This window comes from Marmota flaviventris, chromosome 10 (assembly GCF_047511675.1).
Source record: "Marmota flaviventris isolate mMarFla1 chromosome 10, mMarFla1.hap1, whole genome shotgun sequence".
Taxonomy (NCBI): domain Eukaryota; kingdom Metazoa; phylum Chordata; class Mammalia; order Rodentia; family Sciuridae; genus Marmota; species Marmota flaviventris.
Genome location: NC_092507.1, coordinates 17,397,217 through 17,425,075, shown reverse-complemented (window position 1 = coordinate 17,425,075; position 27,859 = coordinate 17,397,217). Strand labels below are relative to the sequence as shown.

The 27,859-nt window shown below is 54.6% G+C and overlaps 3 protein-coding genes and 2 long non-coding RNA genes across 10 annotated transcripts; 2 read left to right on the top strand and 3 right to left on the bottom strand.

The window, feature by feature from the left end:
- The first annotated feature begins 986 nt into the window (after nt 1-986).
- Hmgcl (3-hydroxy-3-methylglutaryl-CoA lyase) lies at nt 987-16,718 on the top strand. Of its 3 annotated transcripts, none has more exons than XM_027937063.2 (9): nt 987-1,093; nt 2,920-3,003; nt 3,814-3,921; nt 4,590-4,685; nt 7,320-7,468; nt 10,232-10,295; nt 11,614-11,802; nt 14,710-14,835; nt 16,044-16,718. In XM_027937063.2, the coding sequence occupies exons 1-9, from the start codon at nt 1,034-1,036 to the stop codon at nt 16,143-16,145; spliced, it is 978 nt and encodes a 325-aa protein (XP_027792864.1). In that variant the 5' UTR covers nt 987-1,033; the 3' UTR covers nt 16,146-16,718. The 3 variants fall into 3 exon arrangements, with proteins under 3 accessions (XP_027792864.1, XP_027792865.1, XP_027792867.1); XM_027937064.2 differs by having other exon boundaries at nt 988-1,069; XM_027937066.3 differs by lacking the exon at nt 987-1,093 and adding an exon at nt 1,296-1,604.
- LOC117794772 (uncharacterized) lies at nt 6,345-7,392 on the bottom strand. The gene is made up of 2 exons (XR_004618638.2): nt 7,306-7,392; nt 6,345-6,684 (listed from the first exon to the last, which is right to left on the bottom strand). It is a non-coding gene; the product is annotated as an uncharacterized lncRNA (long non-coding RNA).
- LOC114094118 (uncharacterized) lies at nt 12,113-16,104 on the bottom strand. Of its 2 annotated transcripts, none has more exons than XR_011708792.1 (2): nt 16,018-16,104; nt 12,113-12,987 (listed from the first exon to the last, which is right to left on the bottom strand). It is a non-coding gene; the product is annotated as an uncharacterized lncRNA (long non-coding RNA). The 2 variants fall into 2 exon arrangements; XR_011708793.1 differs by having other exon boundaries at nt 12,113-12,982; nt 16,018-16,098.
- Nucleotides 16,719-17,668: 950 nt separating the features above from the next.
- Nucleotides 17,669-22,167, top strand: Gale (UDP-galactose-4-epimerase). 2 transcript variants are annotated; one of them, XM_027937062.2, is made up of 11 exons: nt 17,669-17,762; nt 19,465-19,590; nt 19,696-19,811; nt 19,896-20,009; nt 20,292-20,468; nt 20,724-20,837; nt 20,926-20,992; nt 21,083-21,168; nt 21,270-21,347; nt 21,534-21,648; nt 21,763-22,167. In XM_027937062.2, exons 2-11 carry the CDS (start codon nt 19,470-19,472, stop codon nt 21,819-21,821), a joined length of 1,047 nt encoding a protein of 348 aa, XP_027792863.2. In that variant the 5' UTR covers nt 17,669-17,762; nt 19,465-19,469; the 3' UTR covers nt 21,822-22,167. The 2 variants fall into 2 exon arrangements, with proteins under 2 accessions (XP_027792863.2, XP_071473583.1); XM_071617482.1 differs by lacking the exon at nt 17,669-17,762 and having other exon boundaries at nt 18,120-19,590.
- Nucleotides 22,168-22,226: 59 nt separating this feature from the next.
- Lypla2 (lysophospholipase 2) lies at nt 22,227-26,527 on the bottom strand. Of its 2 annotated transcripts, none has more exons than XM_027937067.1 (10): nt 26,421-26,527; nt 24,918-25,023; nt 24,600-24,631; nt 24,410-24,475; nt 23,879-23,926; nt 23,727-23,797; nt 23,531-23,604; nt 23,354-23,455; nt 23,081-23,254; nt 22,227-23,004 (listed from the first exon to the last, which is right to left on the bottom strand). In XM_027937067.1, the coding sequence occupies exons 2-10, from the start codon at nt 24,993-24,995 to the stop codon at nt 22,954-22,956; spliced, it is 696 nt and encodes a 231-aa protein (XP_027792868.1). In that variant the 5' UTR covers nt 24,996-25,023; nt 26,421-26,527; the 3' UTR covers nt 22,227-22,953. The 2 variants fall into 2 exon arrangements, with proteins under 2 accessions (XP_027792868.1, XP_071473584.1); XM_071617483.1 differs by lacking the exon at nt 26,421-26,527 and adding an exon at nt 26,266-26,270.
- Nucleotides 26,528-27,859: the final 1,332 nt, after the last annotated feature.

Here is a 27,859-nt window from a genome sequence, read left to right as displayed (position 1 = left end):
CTCCTAAGTGACTGGAATTACAGGTGTGTGTCACTGCATCTGGCTTCTTTTCATCTTTCTAAAATGCAGTTTTCAGGGCTGAGGTTGTAGCCTAGTGGTAGAGCGCATGCCTAGCATGCATGAGGCACTGGGTTCCGTTCTCAGCATCACATATGAATAACTAAAATAAAGGTCCATTGACAACTAAAAAATATTTTAAAAAAGTTAAATGTAGTTTTCAAACATTTGTTCGCAGCCCATGGTAAGAAATTTATTTTACAATGAAAACTGGTGGGCATATATAATAAGCTTTGCAAAGTGGTACTTAGATTTACTGTTTTTTTCAATGTACTCTGATATTTTCTATACTGTTTCTTCTCCCCCCATGCTCCACGGCCTGGAACTTACGATTTTCCTGCCTCGGCCTCCCAAATTGCTGGGTAAGTGAATCACTGCTCCTGGCTCTGCACTATATATAAAAATTGGTATCCAGTAAATTGATATTATAACTAATTAATGGGGCACAACACGCAGATTGAAAACATCGCTCTAAGCATTTGATTGCTTTGCCTCAGGGCCATTGCATAGGTGATTCCTTCTGTCTAGAAAGCTTTAATTGTGTCCTCTTCAACTGGATGGATCTTACTTGCAGTATCCATGGAAGGATGTTTCTCTTTTTGGAGATGACGCCTGCATTTGAGTCCTGACTTAATGAAGTTAACACACGCAAAGAACTCGTAACAGTGAGTGGCACACAATGACACTGCTGCTCCTTACCTTGGGAGTTAGGATTCACACAGCCACCTCTGGGATTGTTATCATCTCCCCACACCTCCCGACGCTAACGAAGCCGGAGGCTGGGTTAACCTCTGTGCATCTCTAGTCCCTACAGCCTCTCTTGGCCTGGCAGGAATAAAAACCAAGAGCCTGTGGGTGGAGCCATCGCGGAGCGCCGCACGTCATTCCCGAGGCTCCGCCCAAGGGGGCCACGCCCACCTGGCGGCGGCGGTCACGTGGTGCCCAGCTGGGAGGCGGAGGGGGAAGCTGAGGCGCGATGGCGACAATGAGGAAGGCGCTGCCGCGGCTACTGGTGCGCTTGGCGTCCCTCCGGGCTGTAAGTGCCCCGGGCCCGGTCGGGTCGCGGCTCGGTCCGTGACGGCTGCTCCCTGAGCGGCGAAGCGGGACAGCCCTTCCGGCTGGGATGCGGAGGGCCGTGGAGCCTCGGACCTTGCCTGTCACTCAGATCTGCCCAGGGGTGTGGGGAAACCGAGGCCCGGAGCGGAACAGCGGCTGGCTCGGTCGTGGAGGCCCGCGAGGCCGTCCTGGGCGTCCTGTGCCTGGCCCTCGGCCCTCGCCGGTGTCCCTGGCTCCTTTCTTATTTTAGTTGGGCTGCAGACCGCTCCATGTCCTCTAGTGCAAAACACCCTGCCAGGTCACCTCGCCCACTCGCCTCCTTTTCCAGCTCTTGTTGCTTTAGGGACAGTTAGGGGGAACTTGGGTGGCCCAGGGCCAGCTGTGTTTCCCTTGCGTTGTACTTTGGGCCTGTTCGATCCGTGTTTTGCGCTCTCTCCCGCGCTCTGTGGAGGTGCCCACGCCTCTGCCACTTGCTAGGCTGAGTGATACAGGTATTTACTCATTCCAAACTCACTTTTCCCATCTATAACACGAAAGTCATTACCTTAGGATTGTTCTGGAGTTTAGAGAAAATGTAGACAAAGCGTTGGACATTATTCTGGCACTTAGTAAGCCTTCAGTGGGAGTCTTTTTACCTTAGTTTAGAAGGAGTTCTATCAACAATGGCGGAGAGATGTCTTTAACTAGCCACCTACCTCCACCAGTTGCTCATGAGTAATATGGAAATGGGCATTCCAACTTGGGAGGTTAAGAAAAGCAAATGAGATGGTGGGGAACAATGAGCTTTGAAGCAAGAACAAAAACCTGGTGAAATGACACGTTAATCCAATGACTAGCATGGATTTAGTATCAGATCCAGACCTAGTTCAAGTTCAAGCTCTGTCACTTTTTAAAAAAATATTTATTTTTTAGTTATAGGTGTACACAATACTTTTATTTTATTTTTGTGTGGTGCTGAGGATCGAACCCAGTGCCCCATGCATTCTAGGCAAGCGCTCCACCTCTGAGCCACAACCCCAGCCCCTCTGTCACTTTTTATTCGTGCAATTTTGGTAATGTTTCTGAGGCTGTTACTTCCTCACTGGAGTGAGAAAAGTGATGGTCCCAGTCTTGAGATACTACTGCCTGTAGCTTGGCCCTGGGCTCTAGTGTTTTCTGTTGATATTGATGTAGATACACCATACCTCAGGTTACTGTGGCACAGTTCATGTGGTTGGAGGGAATCGTCTCAGCAGAACTTTCTAGAAAGAAGGGACTGGATGTTTAACCAGACTATAGTAGAGGCCACTGTGGCTTCGGAGTTCAGAGCATGCGCTCTAGAACCATACTGCCAGGTTCATATACTGCTCTGTGACCAGCTGACCTTGTGACCTGGGGAAAGTTTAATCACTTTGGGCCTCAGATTTCTCACAGCAAAATGAAGATTATACAGTCCTTACCTAATAAGATTGTTGACAGGGCTGGGCACAGTGGTGAATGCTAATAATCCCAGCAGCTCAGGAGGCTGAGGCAAGAGGATCTCAAGTTCAGAGCCAGCCTCAGCAAAAGTGAGGCCCTGAGCAACTCAGTGAGACCCTGTTTCTAAATAAAATATAAAAGGGGCTGGGGATGTGGTTCAGTGGTTAAACACCCCTGGGTTCAGGCCCTGGTACAAAAAAAAAAAAATTTCTTTTTGTTCTTAATTCTAAAACAGACCAAATGTGAATTAAACAGTAAAAAATACAGATTCTCATCTCAGTATTAGTGAAGGAGGAGCCATAGTGAAATGTGACAATGTCTTCCTTTCTTTTCCCCTTTTAAACCAAGGTCAGCACCTCATCTATGGGCACTTTCCCAAAGCAGGTGAAAATTGTGGAAGTTGGTCCCCGAGATGGACTGCAAAATGAAAAGGTAAAGGTGGAAATAACCCAGAAAAGGTTTTTCAAGTGTCTGCTTTGAGTATTCCATATGGCAGGAAGGTTGGGTCACATATATTATGAACTATTCAAAAATGGAGTATTTTGAAGTTGTTAATATAGGAGCATATTAAGTGACTCAAAGGTGTAAATGTGTTTGTGTGTGTGTTTTATATTTTTATGTAAGAAACAAGTTTATATATGTGTGGGAGCATTTATCTAGGAAATATTGTATACCCATACTGTTCCATAGAACTTTCTATGAAAATTAAAGTGTTCTAAACCTGAATATCCTAGATGTCAACGTAGTAAACACGTGAGGACTAGATGTACAGGGAGAGAGGAAGAGGCGACAGGCTGAGCACTGGAGGATGAATCCCATGCCAGCCGGGAGCTGGAAAGGGGAGGCTGTGATACTTGGGGGCCCCATCCCATAGGACCCAGAGGGTTAGTCACCTGCCCTGTTAGGGTGTGGCACCTTGCTCTCAATTTGTTTATGACGGGTCATAACCGAACACACATTCAATTCAGGAAAAATCTGTATGGCAGGAGGGTTCTGTTTCCTTGTGAATACTAACTCCTTTTTAGTGAGAAGCTGTCTGCACCGCAAGACACTCCGTGGAACTTGGAGACGGGCCTCGTACTGCCTCTTGAGGAGGATGCACGTGCATCTGTGTTAGTGTTTGGAAGTGGAGATGTTGAAGTGTTTGCTCGAGCAAAAGCTTCAGAGCAGTGGGCATCGCTTGCTGAGGCCAGTTCCTTAGCAGCTTTGCTCACTGTCCTCTGCCGTCTCTCTCTGTTCTAGAATATCGTTCCTACTCCAGTGAAAATCAAGCTGATAGACATGCTCTCGGAAGCAGGACTCCCTGTCGTAGAAGTCACCAGTTTTGTGTCTCCCAAGTGGGTTCCCCAGGTGAGCCCAGCCCTCAGGGAGAGGCTTTTCCAGGCAAGAGGTGGGAGGTTTCGCATTTGCTCTTGAAGTGAGTGGCAGGTGGAAGCATAGGTTTCGCATCCCTGGCTTTGAGAGGTCTCAGGAGATTGCTAGCACTGTGGGGCGACAGAAGGTCAGGCCTGATAGCCTGGGCTCAGATTCAGTCTTGGCTCTGCCCTGACCTGCTGGTCACCTCTCTAGGGCTTTTCCTTGTCCAGTTTAGAGATGGTCTCTCAGGTCTCTTCTAACTCTTGAAAGTCTAGAACCTTCATGCCTTCCTGTGATTCCTGTGTTTGTAAAAAGGGAAGATTGGGGACTCTAGATACACAGAGACAGGCATGCAGGGGAGAAAGACCCTGTTGCAAAGTGAGTGCCAACAGTGGCATGTGGCACTGTCACTGCGGGTCCTGTTTGTGCAAAGCAGGCAGTGTTGGCCATTGGAAGAAATGGGGATATCACACAAACCCAGGCACCTCCTGTCCTCTCAGCAGTCACATAGATCATAAAAGCATTGGGGAGACAGCTCTGCAGAAGATTGTCATTCCCGCTCCACAAGTTCTAGAAAACGGAGATTAAGTGGTAAAAGGTTCTCTCTGACCTTTGAGCTCTCTGTCTGCTTGGTGATGACTTCATGTCTTCTTTGTCCCTAGATGGCTGACCACACTGAAGTCTTGAAGGGCATTCAGAAGTTTCCTGGCATCAACTACCCAGTCCTAACCCCGAATTTGAAAGGCTTTGAGGCAGCGGTAAGAGGATGGCTTGGTTGGGGGGCTCCTGGAGTGAGATTGATGGCCTTACTCCCTGTCTTTTTTTTTTAATATCTATTTTTCAGTTGTAGTTGGATACAATATCTTTATTTTATTTATTTATTTAATTTATTTTTTAAACCTTTATTTTATTTATATGCTGTGCTGAGAACCGAACCTAGTGCCTCACACATGCCAGGCAAGTGCGCTGCCGCTGAGCCACAGCCACAGCATTTGTTAGCATTATTCATTTATTTTTATGTGGTCTGAGAATCGAACCCAGGGTCTCGCACGTGCTAGGTGAACACTCTTCTGCTGAGCTACAACCCCAGCCCCCTTACTCCCTGTCCTATTTGCCTCAGTCCCCTTTCCTGGGATGTCCATCTGGACAGCATATCTCCAGTGGTGACAATTACCTTCAGCCCCTGTAGCAGTCCCGGCCCTGCCACTCACCATGTTGTGACCTCAGCAAGTTGCTTAGCCTCTCTGAGCCTCACTCTGCCTGTAAACTTGGACTAATGATAGCACCTAAAGTTGTGCCGGTTTTGGGAGACAGGGTGCTCATACATTGCACAGCCAGAGCCTGACATAAGACAGGTGCTTAGTCAATGTTAGTTCTTATTATTATCCCTTTTAGGGAAAGGTAACCAAGCTCTCCAGAGAGTTTCCACAGTAGTTGCTACATCTGCCAGCATCTTGTCACTTTACACAGCAGCATCATTGGAGGTGTCCCACATTTATTTTTTTTTAATATTTATTTTTTAGTTGTAGATGGACACAGTACCTTTATTTTTCATGTGGTGCTGAGGAACAAACCCAGGGCCTCGCATGTGCTAGGCGAGCACTCTACCGCTGAGACACAACCCCAGCCCGTGTCCTGCATTTAGACAAAAACCTTCTTTCAAGAGTGATTTTCAGGGCTGGTGTTGTAGCTTAGTGGTACAGCACTTGACTCATATGTGTGAGGAATGGGGTTTGATCCTCGCACCACATAAAAATAAATAAATAAAATAAAGGTATTGTGCCCATGTACAACTAAAAAAAAATTAAAAACTTTCAGGAGCCGGATGTGACGATGCATACCTGTAATCCCAGTGGCTCAGGAGGCTGAGGCAGGAGCTTTGCAAGTTTGAGGCCAGCCTCAGCAATTTAATAAAGTCTTAAACAATTTAGTGAGACCCTAAACAACTTAGTGAAACCCTGTCTCAAAATGAAAAACAGAAAGGAGTGGGGATGTAACTCAGTGGTAAAGCACCCCTAGGTTCAATCTGTAGTACCAAAAAAAAAAAAAAGAGTGACTTTCAGGGTGGTGACGACAGCAGTCACTGGTGACTTCCTTGGGGGACGTCAAAGTTGTTTCTTGGTGTCCCCTCCCCTGCAGTGCTAGGACTGAACCCAGGGTCTTACTTGGTAGTAGGTGCTCTACCACTGAGCTATACTCCCAGCCTTTTTTAAAAAATATTTTTTTAGTTATAAATGGTCACAATACCTTTATTTATTTTTATGTGGTGCCGAGGACCGAACCCAGTGCCTTACACTTGCAAGACCTGCTCTCTACCACTGAGCCACAACCCCAGCCCCCAGCCTTTTTTTTAAATTGAGATACATTTCACTGTCTACATTGTCTAGGACTCCTCTAAGAAACTACTGGAAAATGAGAAACTTAAAACAACAGAAATTTATTTATTCTCTCAAATTCTGGAAGCCAGAAGTCCAAAATCAAGGTGTCAGCAGGATTGGCTTCTTCTGAGGGCTTCTCAGAGAGAACCTGTTCCAGGCTTTTCTCTTGGTCCCTGGTGTGCCAGCGGTCCTGGGCATTGCAGGGCTTGGACATCCATCACTGCAGGGCCTGCCTCCAGCTTCATGTGGTCTTCGCTCTGCGTCGTCACATAGCCATGTTCTTTTAAGTACCAGTCAGCGGTTGCAGTGGCACACACCTGTGACCCCAGGGACTTGGGAGACTGAGGCAGGAGGCCAGTCTCAGCAACTTAGTGAGGCCCTGTCTCAAAAATAAATAAATAAATAAAAAGGGACAAGGATATAGCATCCCTGGGTTCAGTCCCCAGTACCAAGAAAAGGAAAAAAAAATATCAGTCCTATTGGATTAGGGGTGCACCAAGCTGTAGGATGCCCTCATCTAATTCCATTTGCAATGACTCTGTTTTCCAAACAAGATCACATTCTGAGGTACGGGGAGTTTTTGGTTTGGTTTGGTTTTTTTTTTGTTTTTTTTTGAGAGAGAGGGTGTACTGGGGATTGAACTCAGGGGCACTCAACCACATCCCCAGCCCTATTTTGAATTTTATTTAGAGACAGGGTCTCATGAGTTGTTTAGCGCCTCATTAAGTTGCTGAGGCTGGCTTTGAACTCATGATCCTCCTGCCTCAGTCTCCTGAGCCACTGGAATTACAGGCGTGCGCCACTGTATCCAGCCCAACATATCTTTTTTTGTGGTGCTGGGGATCGAACCAGAGTGGGAAGCACTCTATCAACCGAGCTATATCCCTAGCCCCCAACATATCTTTTTGAGGGGACACAATTCAACCTATAACATTCACATACCATAAAATTTACCACTCTATCAGTGTTTCTTGAAGAGGAAAATGCTGAAGAAATTCACCTGGATTTTGGCAGGTGGCTGCAGGCGCCAAGGAAGTGAGCGTCTTTGGGGCCGCCTCAGAGCTCTTCACCAGGAAGAACATCAACTGCTCCATAGACGAGAGCTTCCAGCGCATGGACGTGATCTTGAAGGCAGCTCAGGCCACCAATATTCCAGTGCGGGGGTGAGTCGGGCCACATTGCTGTCTTTTCTCCCTGCCATCTGGAGTGAAGCTAGGCTCTGCCTCCAGCCATTCTCCCAACCACAAGCTCCTGGTCCTGGGTGGGGGCAGCTCAAGCACCACACTGAGGCATCTTTTCCCAAGTGAATGGTCAGAGAATCCTGGCAAGTATTTCTCTCAAACCTAAATTTAGGTCAGTTCAGTAGATGTATCCAGCAGGCCAGGGCATTAAATGGGGTTTGCAGAGGACAGCATGGTCCTGGCTTCTCCGCCAGCTCTTTGCCCATCCATGAAGAATCCTCAAGGCCTCTAAGTTTCCCAGGTGGCACCTCTAATCATTGGAAGCCATCCATTGCAGGTGTAATGTCTAATTGAAACTTAGCAATAGCCCAGCGGGAAGCAGCCATGCCCACCTTACAGATGACAGGAACAAGGCTCAGGAAGGATGGGCAGTCTACTGTGAGGTCACACAGCAGCCCACATTGAGCCTGAAATTATCAATCCAGCAACCGTTTATTATACCTCCTAATATGTAGAACACTTTGCTCCATTCTAAAGGTCTCAAAGGCATCTTGGCCCCAACAGGGAGGGTGGGAATAGAAAATATCAACACCCATTGTGTACCATTCAGAGGTACATTATCTGATCACATGGCTTCTGATAAAAAACTTTCCATGCCATTTGCCAGTGGTGCACAGCTGTAATCCTAGCAACTCAGGGGACTGAGGCAGGAGGATCACAAGTTCAAAGCCAGCCTTAGCAATTTAGCAAAGCCCTAAGCAACTTAGTGAGACCCTATCTCAAAAAAAAAAAAAAGCTGGGGGTGGGGGAAAGTGATGGGGATGTGGTTAATCACCCCTGGGTTCAATCCCTGGTACCTGAATTAATAAATAAATAATACTTTGAGTGACTGGTTGAGTTCAGACTTTTTTTTTTTCCCCCCAGTGCTAGGCAAGTGTTCTACCACTGAACTACATCCCAGTCCTTTTTAATTTATTTGAGACATGGTCTTGTCAAATTGTCCAGGCTGGCCTTGAACTTGCTATCCTCCTGCCTCAGCCAACCCCCAACCCCAGTAGCTGGGATATCAGACATGAGCCTTTGCGCCTGGCTGAGTTCAGACTTCATTGTGGTTCGGCCCTGCCACTCTGCAGCCTTATTGTTCACCACTTCTTTCTGGCCCGAGTCTTCTGTGCACCATCTCCATTCCACCTGGGACTTCTTCCCATCTGCCACTGTCCACTCTCTCACCTCTGGGCCTTTGCATAGACTCAGAACACTCTTTCCCCTACTTTTCGTGGCCTGACTCCTATTCCAGTCATCTCTGAGAAGCTTTTCCTGACCCTCACTGGGAATCAGTGGCCATGCTGCAGGTCCCACAGTACCCTGAATGTCCTGCAGCCTAGCATTAAACTGCTTGTGAATCCTGTGCTGCCCCGGTCCCATGGACTGTGCTCTCTTCTAGGGCAAGCCACGTCTCCCTCAGTCCCTGACCTGCCCTGCCCTGCCCTCACAGCACAGGCCTGGCACACAGATGGCACTCAGTAACCGACAGGTGGATGGATGGCAAGGACGCAGGGCCTCAGTCACATGGCCTGACTCCCCGGCTTGTGCTCTTCTTAGTGGCTCTTTTAACATTTCCTTGCTCAGCAGTATTTGGAGAAGAAGTGGGAGAATTAAAATGGAAAAGTGAAAGATCTTGGAGCCTGAAATTATCAATCCAGCAACCGTTTATTATACCTCCTAATATGAGGTATAATAAACTAGCAACTCAGGGGGCTGTTCTAAAGGTCTCCATTCTAAAGGTCTCAAAGGCATCTCGGCCCCAACAGGGTGGGTGGGAATAGAAAGTGTCAACACCCAAAACTGAGCTCCTCAGACAGCCTGCAGGACCCAAGACGCCCGTGCCCGTCTCCGACCTCGTCTCCACCGCCTGTGCCTCTGCTCTCTGTGCCTCCGCTGTTCTGTTTTCATCCTGCTGGCTCCTGTCTCTGGAATGTTCTTCCCACAGACCCTCCCCTTCTCTCAGCTCCAACGTCACAGCCTTGAGGAGGTCCTCCTGGGCCACCCTTGCCACTATTGGCCTTCTCTAGTGGCTCCTGTCGCACTTCCTGTTTCCGTCTTAGCGCGGTGCTTCATGAGGCTCTCTGCCACTTATTGGATTGCCGTTCTGTTGGCTCTCGCCGTCCTGAAACAAGCTCCAGGGGTATGAGGACCTCGGGGGTCTCGCTCATGTGCCTGACACATGGTAGTCACCTCAGTAGAATAAATGAATGAAGGAAGGTGGTGACACACTGGAGCAGCTAATCCCTTGCCCCTGAGGCCAGCCCAGGCTGGTCTGACTCACGTCCAGCTCCTGCTCTGGCCTTTAGTTCATCCGGTCCTGGTCTCCTGAGTACTGGCCGAGCAACTTTGGCACATGGTTCTGCTTTTCCGCCCCTCCAAACACCAAGGGGCTGCTCAGTGCCCTCTGCTCCCCCCCCCCCGCCCCCCACCAATAGATCCTCAGCCACTTCTGCCCCTGCAGAAGCCCCTGCCAGCCCTGCTTCCCAGACCTGGGCTTCCCAGCCCTCCCACAGCGGCTCTCTACTGCCCCCTCCTGGCACTAGGCCACGCTCCTTCCCTCCACTCCGCCTCTGGATCAGCCTTCCACCCAGGCAGGTTTTGATTATAGGCCAGGGATGAGTGTCACACAGCCATCCACCTCTGCCCTGCTGGCTGAAGAGCTCAGGGGCACTGATGTCCTTCTTCCCCTGTCTTCCACAGGTACGTCTCCTGTGTGCTTGGATGCCCCTATGAAGGGAAGATCCCCCCAGCTAAAGTAGCTGAGGTGTGTGTGGCGGGGGGTGGGGGGTGGTATTAGGGTTGCCCACCTCACCTGTTCCTGAGCACATGGGTGCCCCTTGCCACCCTTTGCTGCTAGGTCCCTTCCTTCATTCATTCACCCGGCTGCCACACTTACCCACTGCAGGCGCGGCCTGTCCCTGCTCCCTGGAGCCCCTCTAGCGGCGCCCCTGCCCAGCCTGAAGCCTTCAGTTCCGTCCAGTCAGTGGACAGGTGGTTGTTGAGGTGACAGCTTGGGGGGGGGCTCACAGGAGTCCCTAGTTTCCTTGTAGTAGGCGAGAGGCCACACCCTGACGTCCTCTGAATAGTAACCAAGAGGAGGACTGGGGTGGGAATGGAATTTGAGCAGCCCAAGAGCTTATGTCATTTCAGCCACAAAATTCCTCTGCAGTTTGTTATTTTTCCTTTTTTCAGTTGAGGGAACCGACTAAAGGACTTGCCACCCAGGTGGTGAAATCAGGTCTCAGACATTTTGTCTTCCTACAAGCTCCTTATTCTTGTCCCATACCATGTGACATCCAGATAGGAGGAGGTAACAGTAGCCGCTTCTCATTGACAGTGGCCGCTGGGGCCCCTGCTTTAGCCTCCCACTGCCTCTGGCCGTCACTGTAGCCCCACAGAGAGCCACCACCTATGAAGCTGAGAAGAGTAAAGCCCTGGCCAGGGCACACAACTAGTGAGCAGGGAATGAGGAGTTCATCAGGCATCATGTGACTGCAGAGGCCTGCTGCACCCCCGGCCCTCCAGCCACAGCTCCTGTCTCCCTGTGTGCACCAGGTGCAGGGGGAGGGGGAGGGTGTCTTTACCTAGCAATCACTGGTGAGCATCACCTGTCTCTTGCCCCACCACACCCTTCCTCACCCTGTCCTCAAGAGAGGTGCCATCCAGCTTTGCAGCCTCTTTAGGGGTTCTCATATGGGCTTCTCAAAAGTTAAATAGTTGTTTATTTCCTGGAAGATCTATAACTAGTATCTCAGACCCAGGATCCCACAGATCTTACTACTGAGGATAAAACTACACGAATCAGTTTTCCTGAGTCCAGCATCTAGGTCTGACATGGTGAGAAGAACTCAAGTGGGAGGAAATCGCAGGGGGGAGGCCCTGCTCCTACAGCCTCAGCTCTGGAGCCTCAGCCTCCTGGTCAGCAGCCCATGGCTCGCCATGCCCACTGGAAGTTGTCAGGAGCTTAGGACCCAGTAGGAAATTAGTGCCTAGCCATGGAGGTGACCTGTCTGCACAAAGGATCCCTGGGACCCCTGGCTAGTGGGACTTGGGGTCCTCCATATGTCTGCTTGCTTCCCCAGGTTGCCAAGAAGTTGTACTCAATGGGCTGCTATGAGATCTCCCTGGGGGACACAATCGGCGTGGGCACCCCAGGGATCATGAAAGACATGCTGTCAGCTGTCATGCACGAGGTACCTGTGGCTGCCCTGGCTGTCCACTGCCATGACACCTATGGCCAGGCCCTGGCCAACACCTTGATGGCCCTGCAGGTAATCAAAGGCAGGTACCCATTCTCCCAGAGGGCATGGGGAGGACTGTTTGGTTTCATTTATTCTTTCAGCAAACAACCACTGATGCCAGAGTGCCAGGTCCAGCGCTGGCAGTGGTGGGCAAAGACAGTGCCCCTGCCCTGAAAGTGCCCACATGTGCGTACTGAGGAGACAGTCGAGGGAGTTACGACACAACCCTGCTGCATTATGACAGACACCAGGAAGGGAGCGCAGGGCGAGGAAGCCAAGAGGGCCCCTGGCCCAGCTGAGGAAGTCGGATTTGGCGAGGCCTGAGAAGGCTTAAAGGACATGAGGAATTAAGCAATTTATTAAAGAGAAGAGGGACAGCCACCAGGGAGAGCTGCCCTGAAAGACTAAACTAGGGTTCAGGAGGTCTCACGTGTCCTGGCCGTGTGGCAGCCCCGTGGTATTGAGCTGGGGGAGCAGCTAAAGGGACAGGCAGAGGCTTTTCAGAGGAGTGGGGAGTTCCCCAGAAGTTGTACTGGCCTCGGGCTTAGCTTCCCTTGAAGATTGCTTTTGGTGGGCTGGCTGGGTAGGACTCTCCACAGGTAGCGCCTAGAAGGAACAATCTCGTGTCTGACACTGGTCTGCCTGCGTGGTTGGGCTGGAGAAGGTGGTCCCCAATCCTCACCTTTCTGGCTCTCTTGTTACCTCCTGGAGCTTCATCCAAGCCAGATGATTCTCTTACTTTCTGGGCCTGTTTCCCCAGAATCCTGGTTGTCAAAGTTGAGGCTTTGGCTCTGGGGTCCCCTCCACTTCCCAGCTTGGTGAGACCTCCTGTCTTGGGCCATTGGGCTATTCTGAAGCCCGTGAGTTGCCTGGCCGGGCAGGTGAGGAAGAATGGCTTCTTCTCAACGTCCTGCCAGGCCAGGAAAAGGGATTTCTGTACCAGTGTGGAAGGTCTGCGGCAAAACGTCATCCTGACCATGCTCAGGATACTCCTGCTTTTCTGGCCTTCTGTTTCTTGGTATCTGATGTCCTCAGAGTCACCTTTTGCAGATTTCTGTGGGAAATCAGCTGAGCATGATGACCTATGGTAACTTCCTCCACCTTCCTCCATCCGCTACTTCAGTGTTCATGCTTTCTGCGCTCCGGGCGCTCTGTGAAGTGCTGACTGGACAATAGGAGTGGATTCCCGGTTTCTGCCTTTTCAGAGCTCCTGTCCTAGGGGGAAGGAGGTGAAAGGTTAGACAGGCAAACAGACAGTACAGCTTCCTCAGCTACTAACACTAAATATGGTGTGAGGCCAGACCCTCTTCTCAGCATTGAGGATTCAGCTGTGAATGAGACAGATAATAAGTAGACAGATATATAGTCAGCCAGGTGTCCATAAATGCCATGGAGAAAGACACAGCAGGTCAAGGGAGCACCAGGTGTTTACAGAGAGGCCTCCTTCACCAAGGCAGCATTGAGGGAGATCTGAGGGACATCAGGGAGTGAGCCTAGCCATATAAATACCGGTGTTGGGGGTGTCCCAGTTCAGGAACGTAGGTTAAAGACCTCCAGGGGGGTACACTTTCTGTCCAGGAACATGGAGGCACAGGGGAGCAGTGTGACAGTGGGGAGCGGGGAGAGGAAGCCAGGTGAGTGGGCCTTGTCGGGCCCTTTCTGACTGACCTGAGAAGCTAAGGGGTGCGAGGGACGTGCACTGACTGTACAGAGGGTGGTAGAAGCAGGAGATGCCAGTTGGGAGCCTGCAGTCAGGGAGGTGGAAACTTCTGGCAGCAACCCTGGAAGGAGCAGGTGGTAGGCAGTGGTGAGGCCTCCCCAGGCTCCCAGTGGAGAGGCCACGCTGGGCAAGCCTCGGGCCTCGGTGTAGACATTTGGAGACTTCAGCACAGAGGCGAAGCTATCTGAGGGCCATGCCGTGAGGGCTCCATCCTTTAGAGGCCAGAGATGAGGAAGAGCCAGCAAAAACAGGACTGAGCCCTCGGGAGAGGCCAGAGGTGCTGGAGGAAACCAGGGACTGAGACTTGACCTGTGACTTTAGCTACATGAAGGACTCCAGTGACCTTGACTGGACCTGTTTCCACGGAAGAGCTGGGGGCAAGGACGGCAAAACCCATTTCAGAGGGGAATGGCCGGAGACAATAAGCAGGGGACAGCTCTTTTGAGGCACTTTACTTCCTTTTTTAGTCGGTGGATTATTTATATGCGTGCTGAGGATGAACCCTCTTCCTTACTCCTACCGAATGAAGCCTTTCAGTGGGATTTTCACTCAACACAATCAAGCAGGCCCTCTACCAGGACCCCAGCTTGAGGCACTTTGCTTTGAAGGGAGCAAAAGAAATAGGTTGGGTTGGGAGGAGGTCTGCAGAGGGAGGGGCAGGTTGCAGAGCCTGAGGGAAGGGCTACTTGGGCCCTCTTGGGCTGGCTGGAGTGGTGGAGGGATGGGCTTGGCCTGGAGCTCAGTGTCTCTTCTGATTGCAGGTTTCCCAAGTGACTAGGAAGCGGCTGAGAGTGAGGGTGGGGGACGGGTGGGGGAGGTGTGAGAAAGGAGAAGAAAAGGAGCCGTTACCCAGCAGAGGGGGAAGCAGCTGACCTGGGGCACTGGGGCAGGTGTGGTTGAAGCAATCGGTAAACAGCCGGAAGGGGAGGTTGGGAGGGCCTCTCTGAGGAGGTGGCTCTTAGACTGAGACCCACAGGGTAAGAAGGATCCACTGTGAAAGGTAGGAGAAAGACTCCTGGAGAGGAAACTCAGGGAAGACAGACTCACATTGTCCCAGGAACTGAATGAAGCCTTTCAGTGGGATTGTCACTAACACAATCAGAAGCCAAAGGAAAGAATGACAGAATTTCGGGCAACAAGCACTGAGAGGCTTGCCAGGGCAGCTTGGTGGGCTCTGGTGCCCAGAGGCGGTCATGTTTCCCCATCCTTATTTCCAGATGGGTGTGAGTGTCGTGGACTCTTCCGTGGCAGGACTTGGAGGCTGTCCCTATGCACAGGGGGCATCAGGGAACTTGGCCACTGAGGACCTGGTCTACATGCTAACTGGCTTGGGCATTCACACGGTAAGCCTCCCTGCCCCCTAGTGGCAGACCCTCTGAACTGACCGGGCACTGCCTGAACCCCAGGACAGAAGCCAGTGGGGTTTGTGGGGTTAAGAAGGCAAAGGGGCCAGGGATTAGGGGTACCTTTGTTCTGTTTCTGAGGTAGCAGAGTGTGGTGAGGCCACCAGCAGGGCCACAAGAAGGCTAGGGGCTCAGAATGTCCTCCAATGTTCCATTCTGAGTCCCTAAGGAACAGGGAGAGAGCCCTGAAGGGGCGAGGATCCTGGCCTGAACAGAGACAGCTCTGTTTAGTTCTCTGTAAAAGGAGGGCAGTAGAATAAGCCCCCCAGGACTCTGCCAAGGCTGTAAGGGCCCTTGGTGTTGGTCTGGGTGCCATATAACCTCCGCTTTGAAATCTGATGAATTTTTAAAACCAGCCCTGCCCCTCACAGGCTCATGTAATTCTTTCATCTCTCTAAACCTGAGAAATGGGCTGTTGTGAGGATTAAGAAAATGTGTGGAGCGCCCACACCTGTAATCCTGTAGCTCGGGAGGCTGAGGCAGGAGGATTGCAAATTCAAAGCCAGCCTCCTGAACATATTGAGATGCTGAGCAACTTAGCAAGACCCTATCTCTAAATAAAATATAAAAAGGGCTGGGGATGTGGCTCCGTGGTTAAGCATCACTAGGTTTAATCCCCAGTACCAGAAAAAAAGAAAATGTTCAGCTGGGAGTGCAGCCGGCTTAGCCTGTGTGAGGCCTGCGTTCCCCCCGCCCCCCAGCACTGGTGTGTGTGGGGGAAACCAAGTAGAATGCTGAGCATGAGCTGAGCTCACGGTACACATCAGCAAATGAGAGCAACTGTGGGCCAGGTGTCATGGCACACACCTGTGATCCAGCCACTCCAGGACTGAGGCAAGAGGATTTCAAGTTAAAAAAAAAAAGAGTCCTGTGGCTGGCATTCGTTCCTGCCCCTCCGCCTCACAGGCCTTACTTCAATACACTAGGCAGGCCCTGTGCCAGGCCCTGGAGATGAGGTCCCTCTCCTGATGGTGGCACCACAAGCCATTGTGAGGGACAGTCCCAGGGATGACCCCAGATGGCAGCCCACATCAGGAAGGAGTCTGTTTGCCGTCACCTCTCCCTTGCAGCATCACAGTCTCTAGTCTGCTATTCCCCTGGGTCCTGAGGGCCATGACTTACTGTATCCTCTGATTTGTTTCTCGAAGGGTGTGAACCTTCAGAAGCTCCTGGAAGCTGGAGACTTTATCTGTCAAGTCCTGAACAGAAAAACCAGTTCCAAAGTGGCACAGGCTAGCTGTAAACTCTGATCCCCTGGGCCATCTGGGGCCCCGGGACCTGTATGGGAGTAGGAGCAGGCATGGATGATTCCTGAGCGGGAAATGAACAAGAGAATGAAATTAAAGGAGCAGGGCCTCCCAGCCAGCTCTGCACGTAGGTCCCTGGCAGAAGGGAAATGAGGGCCAGGGGACTTGCTTGGCCTCAGCCCTCCCTGCCAGACCTAAGTAGGAGTGAGTGGCCTTGGGAATGAACAGCTCCCTTCACTGTGGATCTAGTGGCCCAGGAGTCAAGTGCCTGAGGTCACCTGGGAACCTACTTGGGATGATCTGTAAGTCTCATTCTGGGCGCAGTTGGTCTCATTCTGGGTGCAGTTGCCAGCTGTCTAACCACATGCTCCATCCAGCCTGGCCGCCAGGCCACTGCTTTCTGCCTTAAAGCAAGGGGTGGGGAGTTTTCTCAAGGCTGGCAGAGGACTTTTGCACAGAAATGAGGGCCGAGCTTCTGTGGTGGCCATCTGCTGACTCCATCATCCCCGGAAAATCTCCACTCTGAATGTGATTTTTGAAAAGAGGTTATGTAATTAAAGGTTTAATTTTCCAGTATTCGTTTGTGCTGCTCTGTGTGTTTATGAGTGGAGGAATTCATCTCTTCCCAATGCTGCACTCTGCAGGGGGCCGGGATGAAACTTTAAACTTGTTTATTATCTCAGGATTCCCTTCATTACCCGACCTGAGCCCCCTGTGGCCTGAAAAACTCAGGACTTTGGGCACATTTCCTGGCACCGCAGGGGCTGTTTTCTGAGGGTCTTTGTGCCCCGGGCTGCTGGGCGAGCTCCCCTGAGGGCAGGAGGCCACTGGGGCCTGGCCAGGCTCTCAGGCCCGAGGCAGTCTAGGAGCACTGGCCTCGGGCTCTGCGGGCAGACCCAGGGACTTCGTGGGGTGGGGACAGCTGTGCACTTGTGCATTTATTGCTTCTTTGTTCGGGTGTCCTCGTTCTGTCACGTCATATATATATAATTGTTTTAATCGCCAGTGGACCATTACTCATTTACAGTGGCGCTAGGGTCCTACACGGAGCCCCGCCCGCCCCGTCTCCGCACCCCGTTCCCAAGTCTGGCCTTTGGTTTTAAACTCCAGCAACCTCTCTAAGCCCCACCCGGGGGGCAGACAGCCGCTGGGCCGCGGGGCGCCGAAACTCCCGCGGCAGCTTTGGGCTCCTCCCGCTCCGGGGTTGGTTTCCAAATCCCAACCGGACGTCCCGGAACCACAGCCTGGGCGGCGCCGCCGTCCCCGAGTCGGGCGTTTCATGCAAAACCTGAGGGGACCTGGGACGGTGGGAGCCCCGCTCCGAGCGCTGCTGCCAGGGCGCTGGGCGGCCGCGGGTCCTACTCCATCGCCGGGTCACGGAGTGGTGCCGCCCACTTCCGCCCTCCCTCGAAAAGCTCCGAGCAGTCGCTCAAAGTTTCACAGGCCTTTTGGCCTCCTGGAGTCTCCGTAGTGCCCGTAACCCAAGTGACACGTTTCCTTGGGGGCGTGGACAGGGCGGGATCCGGGTGGGCTGACAGCTCTTAAAGGGACCGCCGCGCGGGGCGCGGGAGGTGGCGCCGCTGGAGCCAGCGCGGGCGCGGGGCGCGGGAGCCCCTGCAGGTTTGCTGGGCGGCACTAAAGGGCCGGGCGGGCTCAGGAGGGCCGGGTGGTCGGCAGGGAGCAGGGGAGTTTCATGGTGGCTTGATCCGCGTTCCGGGAAGACTCTCCCCGGGGCGGGCGGGCCCGCCCCTTCTGCTCGCGTTTCCCGCGGCGGTGGCCGGGCGACTTGGGTTCATTCATTCCCGACCCGGACTCCTAACTGGGCCCCTTCTGAGCCACGGCCCAAAAGTTTAGCCCGAGACTCCGCTGCCCTTGGGCGCTCACAGCCCAGCGCCTCCTCCCCTCCATTATACAGACTGGGAAAACTGAGGAAGCGACAGCTGACCAAGGTCATCCCGCGGGACGGGGGCGAGACCGGCCTCAGGCAGCCGTCCTGCCCCCCAGGGCCTCTGCGTGACCACTTTCGGGGGCCCCGTATTGGGAGTGCGGCTCGTCGCCGGGGCAGAGTCCAGAGGGGAAATGGGCGGGCTGCTGGGGAGAAGGGCCGGGCTGCGAGCCTGGAGCCTGGAGATGCGAATTCCAGCCCGGGTGTCACTAGGGTGAGACCGTAGGCTCGGTACTCCCCGTCTCTCACTAGTAGGTTTCTCTGTAAAGTGCCAGTCATAACACCTGCCTCGGCAGGATGCGGGGAGAATTCAGGAAAATAACGCAGAAGTGCCTGGTACCGAGCCTGGCACACAGCGGGCGCTGTCAAGTGGGTGGGAGCTCGATGAGCCCAGAGGGGTTCGAGGCAGCCTGGAGGAAGGCGGCAGCGGGCCAAGTCGCTGGAATGAAAGGCCTTAGTGTCTGGGGCTTCCTCCGGCCCCTCCCCCTCCGCCTGAAGTTTGTTCAGGGCGGGGATGCACACCTGGCAGTGGGGACTGGGCCAAGTCCACGTCTACACTGGCCCACCCAGCACTGCCTAAAGTTGGGCGGGCTCTGCAGCTCAAGCCTGGAGTGACTGGGCTGACCCTGGCAGGGCTGAGGTTGAGCCAGCCTGGCTCTACCCTGGGGTGGGGCTGGGTGGGGTGGATCCCACTCCAGGACTGCAGGTGCTGCCGTCCAAACTGGGCTTAGTCTTCCTGGTAAAGGATCCCACCTTTAAGGTCATCTGATATATTTCCTGTTTCCTCCCGGCTGATCCTTGAGGAAAGGATAGGGAAGGGGCTGCCTAAAGCAGGAGGTATTAGTTACAAAGGAGTCAGTTGACACTTAGCTATGGCAGAGGCACAGGAGGCCTGAGTCTGAATGGACAGAACACCTACCTGCCTGGGATCCTGGATTCCAGTCCTGCTGCCATATTCTCTTCTGCCCAGGACTGGCCTGTCCCCAGACATTGAAGAGGAAAGTGTGGACCCTCAGAGTTCTGGATCAATTGGAACTAGAAAATATGGTAGCCTTGGGTCTGTCTCCCTCCTCCTGTACCATGTGGCATGTGTTTAAAGTCACCTCATTGGACCCTCCCTACCCCATTCTGTGTGTACAACTATTAACTCTGTCCTCTAGAGATGAAAACTGCCACCAAGAGGGGTAGGTGATCTTAAAAGCCCAAGGTCAGAAAGTGACAGTACTCAGATTTGAACCAGAGTTGACTCCAAAGCTATCCTCGTAACTAGGACACAGAACTGCCTCTCCCTAAGGTTAGCCAGAGGCCAGCTCCTGTTGAAGAGGCAGGGGCTGAGCAAGCAGCTTCAGCCACCTGAGAATTTGTGTCCTGGACCAGGTGCAATGGCAGAGAAGGTGCTGGTAACTGGCGGTGCCGGCTACATCGGCAGCCACACGGTGCTGGAGCTGCTGGAGGCGGGCTACTCCCCCGTGGTCATCGACAACTTTCATAATGCCATCCGTGGTGAGCATGGGCGGTGGGGCCGAGTTTCTGGAGGGATGGAGAAGGGAAATCCTGGGTTCCAGAACCGCATCTCCTGATCTTGATGGCTTCCATGTGCCCCACCAGGAGGGGGCTCCATGCCCGAAAGCCTACGACGGGTACAGGAGTTGACAGGCCACCCTGTGGAGTTTGAGGAGATGGACATCTTGGACCAGGCAGCCCTGCAGCGCCTCTTCAAAAAGGTGGGTGCAGGTGGGCAGGGGGCGGGAGCACTGCCAAAGGCTTGGCCTACAAAGCCACCTCTGACCCTGGCTCTGCCCCTGCAGCACAGCTTTAAGGCTGTCATCCACTTTGCGGGGCTCAAGGCTGTGGGCGAGTCGGTGCAGAAGCCTCTGGATTATTACAGAGTTAACTTGACAGGGACCATCCAGCTTCTGGAGGTAAGGGGTCTAGGGGAGGGACAGAGACCCCAAGAGAGCCCAGAGCCAGGCTGAAGTCTGGCTGGAAGTGCCAGCCCCTGTGGGTAAGGGCCTGTGTGGGAATCAGACAGGCTCAATCTGTGTCATCTTGAACTTGTCTTTTTTCCTCCCATCCTCTGCCCTCCATGCCTTCCCCCTCTGGAAATGAGAGTGCCCATAAGTGCAGCCCTGCCCTTCCAATGTCACAGAAAGAGGGGCCTAATATGTGAGGCACAGGCCACTGACACCTCCCTCCATGGCCAGATCATGAGGGCCCATGGGGTGAAGAACCTGGTGTTCAGCAGCTCAGCCACTGTGTACGGGAACCCTCAGTACCTGCCTCTGGACGAGTCCCACCCCACGGGGGGCTGTACCAACCCCTACGGCAAGTCCAAGTTCTTCATCGAGGAGATGATCCGGGACCTGTGCCGGGCAGACAAGGTGAGGGCCCCTTGCCCCAGCCCCAGCTCTGCTCATTGACTGACTTCTCCCTTGAGCCTGAGGATGGGGACCCGAGGACGCCCCATCCTGAGGAGAAGCTGAGGCTCAGAAGCAGCAGTGACTTGCGCTAGGTCACGGCACTGTCCATTTCTAGGGACCACAGAGGACAGCCATAGGTGTAAGGTGGAGGGCTCTGGACTCAGCTGGGACGTGCTGCTGTGTCCCCGTCCCCATCACCTGACTTGTGTCCCGCAGGCCTGGAATGCGGTGCTGCTGCGGTACTTCAACCCCACCGGTGCCCATGCCTCTGGCTGCATTGGCGAGGACCCCCAGGGCATTCCCAACAACCTCATGCCTTATGTCTCCCAGGTAAGGGTAGGGAGTAGGGTCAGGAGTGGCCTAGGGGTACCACAGCTGGTGCCAGGCTGGAAAGAGCTGACCTAACCTCTGACCCTAGGTGGCAATCGGGCGACGGGAGGCCCTGAATGTCTTTGGCAATGACTATGATACAGAGGATGGCACAGGTGAGCCTAGGACCAGGTGGACTCAGGAGTAGGAGCCCCTAAGGAGATCCAAGTGGGACGAACTCCCCTCAACCGCCTCCTCCTCTGCAGGCGTCCGGGATTATATCCACGTGGTGGATCTGGCCAAAGGCCACATTGCTGCCCTGAAGAAGCTGAAGGAGCAGTGTGGCTGCCGGGTAGGGAGAAGCCAGGGAGGGACGGCCAGGGAACCCTAGGTAAATGGGCCCCAGAGGGGTGGAGAGTCCAGCCACTTCCACAAACCCTGTTCTCCTGGCAGATCTACAACCTGGGCACAGGCACTGGCTACTCAGTGCTGCAGATGGTCCAAGCCATGGAGAAGGCCTCAGGGAAGAAGGTGGGTGCCACTCTACCCTGCCCCATCAGCCACAGAAGGCCCGGCCCTTCCCACCCGCCTGCCCAGCGCACACGCCCGTCTCAGCCTGCCTCACACCCGGCGCTAACTATCTATAAGTGGCCCTGACCAGCAATGCGTGGGCAAGGCCCAGGGTCAGCTCAGCTAAGCCTGCCTCCTCTCTTGCAGATCCCGTACAAGGTGGTGGCACGGCGGGAAGGCGATGTGGCTGCCTGTTATGCCAACCCCAGCTTGGCCCAGGAGGAGCTGGGCTGGACAGCGGCCCTGGGGCTGGACAGGATGTGTGAGTGCTGGCCTGACCCAGAAGAAAAGGGGGCTACAAGGAGTGAACCAGGTCTGGGCTCCCATCCTGGACCGCCTTCAGCGCAGGTTCTGATCATCACCTTGTCTGTCCCAGGTGAAGATCTGTGGCGCTGGCAGAAGCAAAATCCTTCAGGCTTTGGTGCACAGGCCTGATGACCCTCCCCTACCATGGACCAGAGAAGGAAGAGACACAACTGCCTGCTCTACGGCCTCTGGCAGGACCCCAGCACCCCAGACCTCTGGGGCCAAGCCAAGGCTGCCCCTACCTCAAACCCAGGCTGGGCCCACTCAGCCCACCAGGCAGGAGGCCAAGAGCTCCACTGACCAGGAGCTGGGGTCTCTACTGCTTATCTCCTGCAGGGGTCAGGAACTCATCAGGACCACCACCAGTCGGTGAGGAGGCAGGGCTCGGGACCACACCCTCCCAGGCACTGACTTCTATAGCTATGAGGGAGCTTTCCAAAGTATTTAAAATAAAAAAATGTTTTCTTACACTGGAGCAGCATCTTGCAGATGGTCACTCTGCACCCCCTGCATGGAATCAGCCAGGACCAAGAGTTGAGGAAGCAATTTCTTTAATTTTATTGGAATCCAGGGCACAACAAGAAAAACACCCAAAACCACATGGAGACAGAAGACGAGACACGACTCCTCCCCCACCACCTCCCTGGCCCTAGAGTGGGGATGCAGTGAGGGTGAGACAGCCAGGGGAGACCTTGAGCCTCAGTCCAACCCTGCAGGCTCCAGGCCTGCAAGGGAGGAGGGTAATGGGGAGGCAGGGCCCAGCCCCCAAGTGGGGGGATGGCTGTGGGAAGGCTCCCAACTCCTCACCAACACCCCTGCCCAGGGGCAGGCAGCCACAGCAGCAAGGGGCCCGGGCCACGGACACATTCATGATTGAGAAGCAGCTGCAGTGAGGCAGGAGACACGGGATTATCCGGCAATCGTTGGGCTGGGGCCTGCAAGGGCCCCATGGGCCAAACCCTGAGGTCGCAGGAGGGGGCCCAAAGCGGGGCTAGTGAGTGAGGTCCTGAGTGAGTGGGTCAGCAGCTGGGCCCCTTTATCCCGCTGCCTACTTCCCCTCCAATACTGCTGCCAGGGGGCCACCTTCAGGGAAGTAGGGTAAGGAAGCAGCCCACCTGCTGCAGACAGCCAAGAGGCCAAGGCCAGGCCAGGCCTTAGAGGACAGGGCAGGAGGGAGGGAACGGGCTCAACCGGCTCAGATCCAAGATGGTGCCGCACTTGCTTGCTGGGTTCCCTGTTAGCTGGGGGCCAGCAACTCTGATTAGACTGGAGGCAGCAACTTCTCGAGAAATTCCTTCACAGCCGCCATCTCCTGGGGGTGAGGAGAAATTGAGGCTCCCGCTGGAGGGAGGAGGGAGAGAAGTGGGAATGGGAAGCCCCCCACTGACCTGAGGACAGGAACTGTGCATGACCCCTGGGTATGTCTTGAACTGGACCCTGGCAGGTGTGACAACTGACCGGAGCTTCTCAGCCGTCAGGGCCCCAAACCGTACAGGCACCATGGGGTCTAGCTCCCCATGGCACTGGAGGATGGCCAGGTCCTTGGCACTGCCGTTGGCTGCCTGTGGGCCGGAGAGAACTCAGGGCAAAACCAGAGTGCAGCCCAATGCCCAAGCCTCAAGGACACCCAAAGGCAGGAGAGGGTCTTTGGGAACCCTCACCTGGGGGAAGTTCCGGTGCAAAGGCAGCCAGCAGCTCAATGCCACAATGCCAGCCAGAGGGTGGGGGCAGGTGAGGGCCGTGTAGAGGGACAAGGCCCCGCCCTGGGGGGAGGAGAGAATGACAGGTCATGAAGGCACAGCTCACCCACCCAGCCCTCCCCGTCTCTCCCCACTCACCTGTGAAAAACCCCCCAGAACGATTCGATTGGCAGGGATCCCATTCTTCATCTCGTGCTCAATCAAGGCCTTGACTGGGGGGAGGGGCATGATTGGATAGGGGAAGTTGCTGGGAGGACCCCAAGGGAATCAGGCAGGTACTGTCCAGCACTTTCTTGGGACGGGGAAGGGTGCTGAGAAGGGGCCGGGGCCTTACTGTTCTCTGCAGCCTTCTTGATGCCAGCCTCATCCTCTGGAGCATCTGGACTCAGCCCCATCAGGTCAAACCTAGGGGAGCAGAGGAGTGGCAGCTGTGCTGGCCAGCCCCCACAGCTCCCTGGGTTTCTGTCCTCCCAGCCCCACACTCACCAGGAGGGCATCACCATCTTCATGTTGAGTGTCACAGGGATCCTAGGCCTGGGAGGGAGATCCAAAAGGGCCTGTCATGCTCAGGGGGGTAAGGAAGCTACAGTAGAGGGCCCAGGAGGGGACAGAGCAGCCCTTAGGGGCCCCTCCCAGCAAGCAGGGCCTGTGTTTAAGGTGTTGCCAGGCAACCTGCCACGTGGGGCTGGAGGCTGTGGTTGGGGCATCAGCAGTAACGATGGAGAAGCACAGCCCAGCGCTTGGTGTTAACGGGGCTCCAGCTCAGTGGGTGAGTACTTGGGGAAGGGGCATGGGAGGCCCTGGTCCTAGGAGGTCTAGGAGCCCCTAGGGCTGGGGGCTGGTGCTAGATCCATTCCAGAGGGGTCCATAAGAGCTCAGGCTAATAAGGCACTTCTGCAGGCTCTGAGCCCTAGCCCCAGGACACAGCTGACAGCTGCAAACAGGCCTGGGACCACAGGGTCATGCCCACCCTGAATGATCCCCCTACAGTCTCTCCCTTGCTGGGGTGACACTCACGCATGGGGACAGATGTATTTGACGTGAGGGAGCCGGATGGTGGAGAGGGCGTCAGCCCAGCTGTGCCTGTAGGAGGGAAGGAAGGGAGAAGAGGCTCTGATGCAGGGAGGGAGGCAGGGAGGGAGGCCCTCCAGCCTGCTGTCCGCCCTGCCCACCTCCGCAAGGAAGGCCCCCTCCCTAGCTCACTCACCCTGTGTCTCCAAGTCCATGTAAAAAAATAACCTAGAAAAGTCAGAGATGGGGCCATGAGGAAGTTCCCCCTCCAGATCCTCCAATATGGGCCACCCCTCCCACAGGCGAGGACCTGGGGGAAACAGGTGGCAGCCAACAGGCTATTAACCCTGAGCTTCCTGGCTTCGGCCTACTCCCTTCCCAGCACTGCCACCTCCATGTTTCCCACACCGGCTCCAGCCAGTTTCCCCAGCTGTCCCCAAGGAGTCTGGCAAATGAGAGCAGGGCAGTAGGGGGTGTGTGTGGGGTGCTGCCAAAGGTGAAAGGGTCCCCTTACCGCAGCCGTTTCCCGCTCAGCTCCAGACACAGTGGCAGCGTCAGTGAGCAGGGGCACAGACATGGTGTTACCACACATACACTGCAGGGCTCCCTGCAGGCTGGGCCTGAACAATGAGGGTCTGCAGTCAAGAGCGAGGCTGGGCAGGGGGCAGCCTTCTGGCTCAAGGGGTGCCACCCATGCCACAGCCCCCAGGTTCTGTCCTGGACACAGAGAAAAAGCACGCAGAAGTCCCCAGGCAGGAGGGTAGAAGTTTGCCTCCATTCCAGGGCTGAAAAGCGAGGCAGCCACTGTAGTGGCCCAGAACTCTGTCCCTGGTTCTGACCCAACTCCAGAGCCTGAGCTTGCTGGAGATGAGCAGGGGCAGGGTTTAGGGGCTGGAGGGTGGGAAGGGAATGAAAGGAGGCAGGGCAACCCCTGCTGACCACCCCCCAAGCTCCTCAGTGCTGTGTCCTCTCTTGCCTTCAGTCATCCATTCTCTAGAGTCCCTGGGTCACCTCCTCCCCAACCCCACCCATACTGGGAAGTGAAGGGGAGAAAAATGCCAGAGAAATACGCTTCCAGACCCTACTCTCCTCCCATCTTCTCCTTCTTCCCTCCCAGCCCCCCATCCAGCCTTCACAGCAGTTCTGGCTCAACCATTCCCAGAGCCCCTTGGAGCTGCCCATGTCCTCTGAATGCATAAGGACTCCCAAGTCCACCCACCCCCAACTGGTGCTCCACACACCTCTGAGTGGGGCTACCTGCTGCTGCCGCCGCCACTGACTCCAAAAGGGGCCCCAGCTGAACAGGTTCTGGGACTCCCAAACACACAAAAGAATGTCAGGCTGGCTGGCCCCTCCCCGCCCTTAGCATCCTCCAAACTCCGGAAGCTTCCGCTACCTACCTCCAAGTTCCTCCCTTTTACAGGGCGCCCAGCACTCCCAGCTGGCTCCCACCCTCCAGCTCTGACCCCGGGCTGCCCCTCCCTACAGCAGGAAGCTCACAGAGGATCTTGCACCTCTGATCCTAGGGTTCCTCTTCCCACCCAGGAATGCTAGGCTTCCCTGTCTTCTTCGCTCTGGGGACTCCCCCACTCCCACCCTGGCTCCCCCTCTCCGAAGGAGTGTCTTCCCCCCAGACCTGGGGTCTTCCTCCAACCCCAGTAAGACCCGGGGTCTCCCACTACCCACAATGGGAACTTCTCTTCTGACAAGGGTCACCGCCTCCCCAGTGACGTTTTCTACCTGGACCCAGGACTCTCACCTGCCCACAAAGGGGCTTTCTACCTTTGACCCTGGGGAAGCTCCTGCCCCACAACGGGATCCCCCACTTCCGACCGCGAAGTCCTCTCTGCGCACCGGGCAGCCTCTCTCCCGGCCGCGCTGCACTCCCTAAGTGCCCAGGACTGGACAGCGCCTCGCGCCTCGCCCCCGCCCGCCATCGCTCGGGCCGCGCCGCCTCCCCGCGCCCCGCCCTCGGCCGCCCCCGGCGCTCCCTGCGCCCCGCGCCCCGGCCCGGCACCTCTCTCCCGGGCGTGCGAGACCGCTCGGGCGATTCTCCCCTTTCTCCCGCACAGACACTCTTCCCCCTCGGCCGCCCCCGCCGGAACTTCCGTTCGGGTCCCGGGAACCCAGCCATCGCGCTGCCGGAAGTGGCCTGGCCGGCGGTACGGAACCCGGAAGCGGGCCGGCTCCCCGCTCGGGGCTGCCATGTTTCCCCGCGGCCTCCCGCCCCCGACCCCACCTCCCCGACCCCACCTCCCCGCGCGAGCCTCCCGCAGGACGTCGTCGCGCTCAGCGAGGCGCGCACTTGGCCAGCGAGACGCCGGCCCATCTCCGCCCGGCACGCTGCGTTACGCCCTGGGGACCCGGGCCGCTTGGGGCTGGCTTAGGTAGGTCTGTGTGTGTCACGGAGCACAGCGTGGGGAGGTGCACGTCCAGTGAAAGGGCATCAGTGGATACATCGGCATGGCTATCGCCTCGCACAGCCGCGTCTCGCCATTGCGGCCAGAGCACCGTTCGTCTGCTCAGGACGACTCCTGACCGCGCTGCGCCTAGCTGCAGCCCTCGTGGTCCTCCGTCCGTCCTCACCACCTGCTCCAGGTTCTCTGACCTGAAAAGACCCGAGATCACCTAGTCCTCCAGTCTTACCTTAAAGAAAAGGTGTGGGGAAGGAAACAGGCTGCTCTAAGCCTGCCTTTCTTGACCTGCTTCCTGAGCCATAAAATGGTGTTAATAACCACCCTGCCTCCTCATAGTTTTAATGTTAGGCTCCCATGAGGTCGTGTGTACATGCTTTATACACAGTAAAGTCCCAGTATGAGGCTTTAATTACTCTAAAAGGTACCCTGGGAAAATATGCAGGCCAAATCAGGATAGCTGGAAAGGCATCAAGCAGTGTTATCTTAGAATTGTCCTTGACCAGCAGTGCCATGTGGGGTGCACAAAATGTCACCATCCAATGAGTCAGGAACAAAAGGGCTTCATTTGGTCACCAGTGGGTCGCCTTTACACTAGTAAAGTGGAAACAGAGCTCAGGGAAACAAAAAAAAAGCCTGACAGGCAAGCTGAATGGAAGGACCATGCCCCCAAGAGCACATGTGGGGATCTGCAAGTTGAGTTACACTTGTCCCTCAGCAGCTGAGGACTCATCCTCCCAGCTTAACCTACACTAGGTTTGTTTGTTTGTTTGTTTGTTTTTTAATTCTTTGAACTGAAACAAAACAGTACAAGCTGGAAGGTCAACAAAGCACCTTTCTCCAAGCCAAGAGGCAGTTTGGTTTTGAGGACTCAACAGATCATGGAGTTGGAATCTAGAATACAAACATTCTGGGGAGAAAAAAAAAACCACTGTAAACCAAAGATCCAGGACTGGATGTCACAAGAGAACACAAAAATGAAAGAAAGCATGGCTTCCACCACAACAAAATCCCTTCTGGGTCTGCTGATGAAGAATGAAAT

What these genes read in the sequence shown, in the direction of transcription:
- Hmgcl (XM_027937063.2), top strand. Translation starts at nt 1,034, where the DNA reads ATGGCGACAATGAGGAAGGCGCTGCCGCGGCTACTGGTGCGCTTGGCG. An exon ending in ATGGACTGCAAAATGAAAAG is followed by an intron (nt 3,004 to 3,813) that starts GTAAAGGTGGAA and finishes TCTCTGTTCTAG; the next exon opens with AATATCGTTCCTACTCCAGT. An exon ending in ACACCTTGATGGCCCTGCAG is followed by an intron (nt 11,803 to 14,709) that starts GTAATCAAAGGC and finishes CCTTATTTCCAG; the next exon opens with ATGGGTGTGAGTGTCGTGGA.
- Gale (XM_027937062.2), top strand. Translation starts at nt 19,470, where the DNA reads ATGGCAGAGAAGGTGCTGGTAACTGGCGGTGCCGGCTACATCGGCAGC. An exon ending in AGGAGCAGTGTGGCTGCCGG is followed by an intron (nt 21,169 to 21,269) that starts GTAGGGAGAAGC and finishes TTCTCCTGGCAG; the next exon opens with ATCTACAACCTGGGCACAGG. An exon ending in CCTGGGGCTGGACAGGATGT is followed by an intron (nt 21,649 to 21,762) that starts GTGAGTGCTGGC and finishes TGTCTGTCCCAG; the next exon opens with GTGAAGATCTGTGGCGCTGG.
- Lypla2 (XM_027937067.1), bottom strand. Translation starts at nt 24,995, where the DNA reads ATGTGTGGTAACACCATGTCTGTGCCCCTGCTCACTGACGCTGCCACT. An exon ending in CTGAGCGGGAAACGGCTGCG is followed by an intron (nt 24,632 to 24,917) that starts GTAAGGGGACCC and finishes TGACTTTTCTAG; the next exon opens with GTTATTTTTTTACATGGACT. An exon ending in TGCACAGTTCCTGTCCTCAG is followed by an intron (nt 23,005 to 23,080) that starts GTCAGTGGGGGG and finishes CCTCACCCCCAG; the next exon opens with GAGATGGCGGCTGTGAAGGA.